General features: G+C 58.8%; 1 protein-coding gene across 1 annotated transcript; it reads left to right on the top strand.

Annotated features, from left to right (window-relative positions):
• Positions 1-1,131: 1,131 nt before the first annotated feature.
• LOC118497828 (60S ribosomal protein L7a-like) lies at positions 1,132-1,680 on the top strand. The gene has a single exon (XM_036013554.1). It carries the CDS (start codon positions 1,132-1,134, stop codon positions 1,678-1,680), a length of 549 nt encoding a protein of 182 aa, XP_035869447.1.
• Positions 1,681-9,587: the final 7,907 nt, after the last annotated feature.

Raw genomic sequence — 9,587 nt, 5'->3', positions numbered from 1 at the left:
TCTGGGTAATGCTCTTATTCTATTTGGCCTTTGTTCATTACAGATATGCCTTTTTTATTTTTCACATTTACCCCCAAGGTCTCTCTCTCTCTTTCTTTTTTTTTTTTTTCTTTTTTTTTTTTTTTTTTTTTCTTTTAATAAAATGATGTTGGAGGTTTCTGGTGGAGATAATGGAATTAGCGTGCAGCGGCTTTTGTAAGGTAGTGCTGCCACCTGGTGGTGATATTGAGAAATGACACCGATGACACCGGTAACCATTTAGGAACCTTAAGTATATGTATGAGTCAGGGCTTAGTTTCGTATCATTTCGTTTTGTAGGTTAACGCTGCCACCTGGTGGGGCTCATGAGGTATTGCAGAGGTAAACAGAAAACGTAGTACGCCAGCCAGTGGTGGTTTTCCTGCCATATTTTTTTAACCTCAACCAAAGACACGCTTACTGATGTTTAGAGGGATGGGACGGGTGGGAGAGAAACGCAGATGTAAGAAACATCCATCGGTGGCCCCCCCGGACACGCCCCCAACCGGGGACCAAACCCACAGCCTAGGCGTGTGCTCCGGTCAGAGTCAAACCCACGACCTTTCCGTTTACAGGACAGCACTCCGTCCGAGCCACACCAGCCAGGGCTCAAGCGTTGTGTTTTTGTAAGCTTATGCTGTCACCTTGTAGACATACGAGAAATGGCACAGGTAAACCTTTAGGAAATGGGGGTTGGCCAAAAAGTCTGTTCAGTTTTTTCCCATAAACTAAAAGACACATTTTTCATTTTCACCAGTAACTTTATTGATTTGGATATTTTGAGTACATCAGCTCTCTCCCACTATTGGCTTCTAGTGGGTAGAGGCCAGGGTGCTGCTAACTATCTTCCAGTGCACGAGACAGCCCACAGCAAGGAATTATTTGGCCAAAACGTCAATAGTGCCAAGAAACCTTGAGAACCACTTTTGACACGTTCGATCAGTCACAGCACCTTCTCCGTACACTGCACAGATCTTTTTGTGTGTGTGTGCTTCAATTGCGTTTTTACCTTTCTTGGAACAATAAAGCATACTATGCCAAAAGTGTGTATTCGCTTCCACCTTCGATATTCAAGTGGCTGCAAACTTGAAGCGCCTGAAAGTGCCTCCTGCCATGAACCGGTTCACCCAGGCCTCGGACCGCCCAGCAGCTACGCAGCTGCTCGAGCGGCCGCACGGTTACCGACCTGAGAAGATGCAGAGGCTGCTGGCCCGGGCCGAGAAAAAAAGTGGCCGGCAAAGGGGATGTCCCCACCCAGGGGCCCCCGGTCCTCCAAGTGGAGTGAACACTGCCACCACCCTGGTGGAGCACAAGAAGGCCCCACTGGTCGTCACGGCACATGACGTGGACCCCAGGGAGCCGGTGGTCTTCCTGCCCGCCCTGTGCCGGAAGGTGGGGGTCCCCTACTGCATCATCAAGGGGGAGGCCAGGGTGGGGCGTCTGGCCCACAGGAAGCCCTGCACCACTGTCACCTGCACACAGGTTGACTCAGAGGAAAAAGGAGCTCTGGCCGAGCTGGTGGGGGCTCCCGGACCAACCACAATGACATACAATGACACCCACCACCACTGGGCAGTCAGCATGCCGGGTCCCATGTCAGCTGCTCGCATCGCCCAGCTGGACAAGGCCACGGCTAAAGAACTGGCCACCAAGCTGGGCTGAGTGTGCCCTGTGGTTTCTGTACATAAAAGCAATAAAAACTCCCCTTCACTGCCCCCCAGAAGTGGCTGCAAAAATATTCACTAACTTTGGCAAGTTTTTTTTAATGCACCCTGACGTGACAGCTATCACAATACCATGTAACAAAATTATTTCAAATGGAGTTAAAGACAACTAAGCGCTACTAGAGCCCTCTTATGGAAAGAAAAAACAAACAAACTTCTTGACCAACCCAGTAGACATCTACCAGTCAGTGGTTAGTTTCCCGCCACATAATTTTGTGAGCTCATGTTGTCACCTTGTGGCCGTACTGAAATATGGCACGAGTAAACCTGTGGAAAGCACAAACACATCAGCCAGTCATTTTACGCCATTTACGTCTGTAAACTAATGACGTCACCACCTGGTGATACTGAGAAACGGCAGAGGTACAGCTTCCGGAACTACAAGCGTGTCAGCCAGTGTCGAGTTTCAGGCCCCTCACTTTCATAAGCTGGTGCTGCCACCGGTGGCGGAACTGAGTCATAGCAACTAGAGGTAAGGAAAATGGGAAGGAAACTTTCAGGAGCCACAAGTGTATCAGACGTTGGTTATTTTCAACCCATTTACTTATATTTCATAGTTTTTGAGGAACCAGCCAGCACGTGTAGCCTCTAGCGAGCACCTTGAGTCAGAGATGTTCTTCTGGATGGTGCTGAGTGCACAAAGGTTGCCACAGGGCAGGCACCTTGAGATGTGCCCCACACCTGGGCCTCCGCATTCTCCATGGAAGAGTGTCAAGAAGGGCTCTCGGTCGCCATGGCAGCAGCCAGAGACGCAGGAGAAGAACAGGCAGTGTCCGGCGTCCCGGCACCAAAGGGGGAGTTTCAAGAAGGAGGAAGTGGCTGTTAGCGCCAGCGGCCACGGTCACGGCCCCTGCATGCCAGCACCTCACTAGGTTTTCCTCTTTCAATCACTTTATCTTCCTTTCACAGCTCTCTGTCTGCCTGCCCTATAGTAATACCTGTTTTCAGTGTTTCACCATCCACCCCCAGTACCACAGTGGATGGGGCAGCATGGTCCAGCAGGACTGTCTGGGAGGAGGGGCATCTCTCCCTGTGGGCTGTCCAGAGCCAGCCAACGGCAGCTGTCCATCGCCTAGTCACTGAAAAGGGGTCAACTGCAGCTCTCAACGTCTAATTTTATTTCATTTTCAAATATAAAGCGTAAAGAGCCACATGTGGCGGGTGGCCAGAGATTGCTCTGCTCTGTCAACTGTACTTCTCCCCGAACCGGAAGGGACCCCGGAGTCTCCAAGTTGCTCAACACACACATGGTCCCTTCGAGAATGAGTTGACGCCTCCAAGGAGGGGCGTACGAGGACCTAGAGCAGCAAGATGCTGAGGGGAAGGTGTGGTGAACGAAGACAGAGGCACAGGGCCCACGAAATGGGAGCCGTTGCTGGTCGCACTGTGTCACGTTCCAGTGGATGGGAGCTGGGTCCCCCAGCACCGACCTCCCTGGGGTGGCATGAGGCAGCCGTCAGAGGCTGGGCCGGAGGCCGGGGATCCTGCCTGGGCAGCCAGCAAAGGCAGGGGCACAAGGAACAGGACTCCCCCCACCCCGGGCACGCCTGTGTGGGTGTCCACACGGTGCCATCACAGGGGACACAGAATCCCTGCTGGCGTGGCCGTGCCCCTGACCTCGAGGGACGCAGAGAACCTTCGTGAAGGGCCGTGTGGTGAGGCATTTTCTTTGGTGTCCTAGTCATACCCCCTTGGTTCCTCCTGGGGTCCCTGCTCAGTGTCGAATCCAAGGCCGCAACCCTCCTCAGCCAGAGCTGCCGGCTCTAGACGCCACCAGGCCACGTGTGAATGTGTCCGCCCACCTCTGTCACCTCCAGGCGCCACCTGGGGGTGATGCTCTAACTGGGCCCATTGTCCCATTCTCCTGCCGGGTGGGGGGGGGTGTCAATCCCCTTTACAAAACGTGCTAAATGAATCTACAAAGGACACCCCTTCCAGGACGTACAGGCATTTGCTAGGGAATTCTAGATCACCGGAATCATTCTAATAAAACCTCAAAACAAAACACAGACTTCCTATTTTAAAAGGAGAATGTTGGCCAGTCTAATATATCAAACTTTACTTTTCTTCCATCCATTTTTCTAGGAGCCCCAATTTTTCCGGGGCAGGGGAGGGGGAATGAATCCCCCCATGGACTTGCCATTTCTCTCTTTGCTGCCCTTTGCGGTTAGTTCCCCTTGAGTGCAGAGTTTTGTCGTGTTTACAGATGTGGCGTCAAACGCCCTTAGCATCCGGTGTTTCAAGAATCTCCCATTGGTCCTGCATGTGCCTCTCATCGTAAAAGAAAAGTTTTTAATAGCATCTCTCCCTGGATTGACTTGGATCTAATAGGTAGTTGCAATTCACAAACTATGGCCACGAGATGGCAGCAAAGACCGCAACATGAAACAACGGACCGGGAATTGCATTTTACAAGCTGTTGCTATTCATGACTATGGCCACCAGATGACAGCAAAGACCGCACAATGGAACAGTAGCCATTTCAACTATACAAAGTCGACTGCAGACGCCCAAAGCCCTCCAAAGCGGCACTTCTCAGCCTTAAAAGCGCATGCAGACCCCCAAGGCGTCTGGTTAGAACGCAGGGTTGACTCCCTGGGTGCACAGGAGATGCCCACGCCTGAGATTCTGCACGTCTCACAAACGCCAGGGCCAGGGAGCCGCAGGGCCCCTGGGAGTCTCTCAGGCACCCAGGATGAAACTGTTTTTTTGGGTTTTGGTTTTTAATTTTTTATTTCTAGAGAGAGGGAAGGGAGGAAGAAAGAGAGGGAGAGAGACATCCATGGTGGTTGCCTCTCACGCGCCCCCTACTGGGGACCTGGCCTGCAACCAAGGCATGTTCCCTGACTGGGAATCAAACCGGCGACCCTTTGGTTCGCAGCCCATGCTCAGTCCACTGAGCCACGCCAGCCAGGGCACGGCTGTTTTATTTACACGGATAATGGACTCTCACAGCCCACAGCTCCCGTGGCTGCTGACCCGGCTGGACGGAAACAGGCAGAGTTCCTGGCGTGTGTTTCCCCGGGCCGTGGGGGAATGTCATCTTCTTTGCTGGGACCTTTAGGAGCTACTCTGCTGTGTCGCGCCCTTGGCCAAGGCGGGTGTGGGACTCTGGCCTGGTCTGGGCAGAGCTGGCACCGAGAGTAGGGTGTGCGCCCCGCCCCCTGAAGCACAGAACTGGTGGCCTGGGTCACCTTCCGCGGCCCGGGCCACAGGACGCCCCGGGCATGCAAGCAGGAAAGTGTACCATGTGCCCGTGACACTCAAGGCCCACGTGCATCGTCACGGCAACGCTGTGAGGTGTGACCTCCCGATTCGGGGACAAGGAGACCCAGCTCAGGGAGAGGACGTGTGTCCCCTGTAATGGGTGGCCGACCCACCTCCCAAGTTCTGGCCTCAGGCGTCCACCCGTCGGCCAGCGGAGAACCAGGACTTGGGGTGTTTGAATATCCCTCGCCCTCAAGTGCACTGGGTTCATCCAGCTGACACAGTTACTGAGCACCTACTGTGTGCCTGGCCTGGGGCTGGGGGCTGGGGCCGGCAGAGAGGCATCAGAGCTCATCCTGTGGACCTGCCATGTGAGGCAGGTGGCTGGGTTTCCCACAGAGCCCCGGGTCTTAGGAAAAGCCGGGGGTCTAGAGAGCGGACCCCTCAAAGCGCCGGCCCCTGAGCCCGGAAGTGCGGGGCTATCTGGTGTGAATTTGGAGACTGAGTCACGCTGTGACCACCTGGGGACCCCCCCCTTCCTCGTGGTTGGCTGCGCCTTCCTTCTTCTCCCGCCACACTCAGAGCCGGAAAAATGGCTTCATAGGCCCGTGCCGGTTCGGGCAGTGCCGTCCCCTTCCTTCCGTGACTTTTCCTGACTCCTGACCCTTGGAGCCACACTGGGGACAAGAGCAGGTGCCGCTGGAGTGAGGGAGGGGGCCGGGTGGACGGTGACATCAGCCACTGCCACCGGGTCCCCCCTGAGAGCTCAGCCCCAGCAGGCTCCTGGACCACGGAGCTCGCCGGCCCGTCTCTGCAGACACAACGCGCACACACACAGACGCTGCCGCGTACAGAGCCGAGGACCCCCTGTCGCCCACAACATCCGAGACCTCCGCGGCTGCCTTAAGAACCTCCCACGGGCTGACGGAGCAGGGATGGAGTGAGTTCGGAGTTCGTTCTGCTCTGGGCAGACCTGCCTGGGCTGGTGGGAATGTGGATGCCGGGACCCCATGCAGGGGGCGGAGGGGGGGGCGGGGCTGCTCGTGTTTGTCAGTCCGGGTGCGGGTGCGGGGCGCGCGAGAGGGTCCGCTCTGTGCAATACACCCCAAACTGCGCGCTCCGACACACGTGCGCTGTTCTAGAGGCGCAAAGAAATCACGTGACGTCCGTAACCTTGGAAGAGCCTGTCCTCGCGGAGCGGCAACCGGGAAAACGGGCGCTAAGTCAGTCATCGCGTAGACCAGCGGCCCCCAACGAGCGCCCTGAGCTTTCCCCTTGGCAGGGCCGCGTCACCTGCTGCTTGAAAGAGAAAAAACTCATCCCGGGTGGCCTGGTCCCGGTCGACCCCGGGGCAGCGCCTCTGAGGCCTGAAATTCAGAAACATCCAGCCAGAAACATCGCCCGGTCTGCTCTCTGCTCCCCCCCACCCCCCCCCGTTCTGCTCCGTCCGCCCCCCTCCCCGCGCCCTGCTGCTCGATGACCTCACCTGGTTCTTGCGCAGAGAAATTGAGTCCATGTGGCGCGGGCTGCCCTCGCTCCCCCGTCTCCCCCTGACGGACTCCTGGGAACCCGCGTGCTCCTCCCACACCTCCCTCCGACTGGGGGGAGAGGGACCCCCACCCTCCGCCTCCTCTTGGTCTTTCTGCAGCTCACTCTCGCGACGACCTTGACCCTGACTCGGGCCTCCGGGGGGTGAAGGGGGGGCGTCCCCCCCCCCCCCCCAGGAAGCCGCTGCCGGATGCTGCCCCCACCCCCTTGCAAGGTCGTGCACTCCAGGAGGAGCACTCCAGCCTCTCCCCTCCCCCCGAGGACAGCGCTGGGAGTCTCCCCGAGACCGCGGCTGCGCTCGCCTCCTCCACGGCCCTCACCTTCGGGCCGCTGCCTTGCATTTCCTTGATTCCTAGACGGAGGTGGGGCCTCGTTCTTTCAATCCCCACCAAGGCCATGCTTCACTGACTTTAGGGAAAGAGGAAAGGACGGGGGAAGGGGGGGCGGACACACATCTATCGGGGGCCTCCTGCACGTGCTCTGACCGGCAGTCGAACCTGCGACCCCTTCGGTGGCTCAGGGCGACCCTCCCACCGCCCGAGCGGCCGGGCCAGGGCTGGGGATGGTTCTGAGAGCACCAAGGAGCTGTTGGTGTCTCTCGGGCACATTGATAACTATCTTTTAGCCACTCCTTCTAACGACACAAACCTTCCTTTCCTGTTTCTGGGACGTATTTGACGGATTCCCAGAACGTCGTGTCACCAAGGCATCACGTTTCTCTCCTTGACGTGTCTGGATGTCACCTCACCATTTAAAAGTGGGTTTTACAGAACTTGGCACGCCACGGGGAACCAGGGTGCTCGGAGGGCTCACGCTGAGTGAGGGGTGCGGCCCGCGCGGCGAGGCCGAGAAGACGCAGGAGCCACGGCATCTGAGAGGGAAGCTACTCCATGCACCCGATGTCGTTTGCTTGAGGTTAAGGAGTCTAGTGCCTTCTCACCTCCACTCTCCTGCTGGAGCCCGGGCTTTGCAAAGCTGCGGCGCCTGGGAGACAGCCCCCCACAGAGCCCACGGCTGGGGGGAAGGCGGACCCTGCCCCCGGATGACAAGACACCGGAGCCAGGCCAGCGGCCCGGGCGCCTGACGCACGGCAGGGAACCAACCCCCCTGGAGGCCAGGTGGGCATGGCGGCCCCTGGCGATCCCACCAGCCAGCAGGATCCGAGGCCCCTCTGCGCCGTCTCCTGGAAAATGGAGGGATGCCCACTCCGAAGGCTCTGCCCACGATTGAAGGAGGCACCCCCGAGGCCACGGCCAAGGGCAGTCCGTCGGGGACACCGGGGGACGAGAGGACCCGGGCCCGAGCCGGGAGACTGCCGACTGAGCCGGAGCAGGGAGGGGACCCCGAGACGACGCGCCAACCCCCACCGGAGAGGGCGCCCTGAAACGCCGGAGCGAGGCCCGTGGGGACGCAGCGGGTGGACGAATTCCCGTCGCCCCAGGTTCTCCAGGCAGACCTCGGCCGGGAGGGGTGAGACGGGGAGAAAGGCGGTTCTCGGCCAAACAAGGCAGATGCACATGTCCGTCGTCACCTGGTCCCCAGCCCGCAGCAGCCGCCGGCCGCAGGAGGAAGGCCGTGCGAGGGGAGGTGGGGAGGACAGGCGTCCGCAGGGTTCGGGGAACCGGAGCTGACTCCCCGTGTGAGCGGAACCCTGCCCGCCCGCGGGGGAGGTCACGGGTCCCCACCGAGCCACAGGGAGCAGAAGCCCCCGGGGTCTCGGGGACCAAAGCACAGCCACCTGCCCAGAGAGAGGACGGCAAAGGGGCAGCCATGGGAGGCTGGAGGGATTTCCGGTCTAGAGGAGGATCCGAGGGGACCCCAGACTCAGACCCGCGTCCCTGCAGGAGACGGGGGACCGCTCTCCGGGGGGCTGGGCCAGGGGAGGCTCGGGGCTGCGAGCACCGAGGTGGGAGTCAGCACAGCAGCCCCCCTGCCCCTGCCCCTGCCCCTGCCCCTCCCCCGCCCCGGGGCAGTCCTGGGAACTCGGGCTCCAGGAGGGCGGTCCCCAAGGGGACACCACGGATCGGACAGACGGACAGGTGAGCTGGTGTGTTTGCACAAGGGAGCATTTTAGAATGTTGGGGGGCTGAATCCGTGGTCATTACCTGCTGTATATATAAAATGGGGGGACCAGCACCGGCCGGGTGGTTTGGTTGGTGGGAGCGCTGCCCCCACACAGCCAAAGGCTACAGGCTTGGTTCCCAGTCAGGGCACACGCCCGGCTTGCGGGTTCGATCCCCGGTCCCGGTGCATATGGGAGGCCACCGATCGATGTTTTATCAAAACCCACCCTCCCTTCCTCTCTCCCTGAAACCAGGTCACATATCCTCGGGTGGGGCTTTCAAAACAAAACCTGCGTGAACAAAGACATGATCATTCAACCGGTACCACGACGGAAATAAAATCGTCAGACAGAGTGCATGTCTTACTGTGAGCACTATTTGTGCAACCGCTGTAATGACAATCCAAATGTTAATTTGATTAAAAAAAAAAAAAAAACAAACACGACATCACCCACGCACAGAGGAGCAGGGGTGGACGGTGGCGCAGGATTTCAGAGCCAGCGAGCCCGCCGGTGACGTCTGCCGTGTTAACGACGGGGACGGGCCCCAGGAGCACTCGGGGGGGACGCGCCGAGGTTCACAGCGTCTGCTCCCGGCGGGAGACGAGGGGAAACAGGCACTGAGGCTCGGGGGAGGCGTGGTGGGGTGGGGGGCGGCTCACCTCCCCGGGTCCCTTGGCGGCTTTGAGAATCACAGACGCGCAGTGGTCCAGTGAGGAGCGGGTTACGTAGTTTCTGAAAGGAATTTGCCGGACATTCTTCAGGATTAGGGGTGGGCAGGCTCCCGGTGGGGAGGGGACCCGACCACCCTCGGCCGCCCCTAATGGCCAGCAGATGTGCGGACTTCTCCGGAGCGTAACGGGAGGACCCTTACCCAGCCGCCCAGCGGCTGGCCCATAGGCATGCGGGTCCGCTTCCCCCGGCCTGGGTCCACCCCCTCCAGCCCAAGGCCACGGCCGCCTGGGACGGTGCGGTGCCTGGCTCCACCGGTCTTGATTCTGTGAAACTGAGCACAGAGGTGACCACTA

Source organism: Phyllostomus discolor, chromosome 12, assembly GCF_004126475.2.
Source record: "Phyllostomus discolor isolate MPI-MPIP mPhyDis1 chromosome 12, mPhyDis1.pri.v3, whole genome shotgun sequence".
Lineage (NCBI taxonomy): Eukaryota > Metazoa > Chordata > Mammalia > Chiroptera > Phyllostomidae > Phyllostomus > Phyllostomus discolor.
The sequence above is the reverse complement of the archived record's forward strand: the minus strand, read 5'-3'. Positions and strand labels throughout refer to the sequence as shown.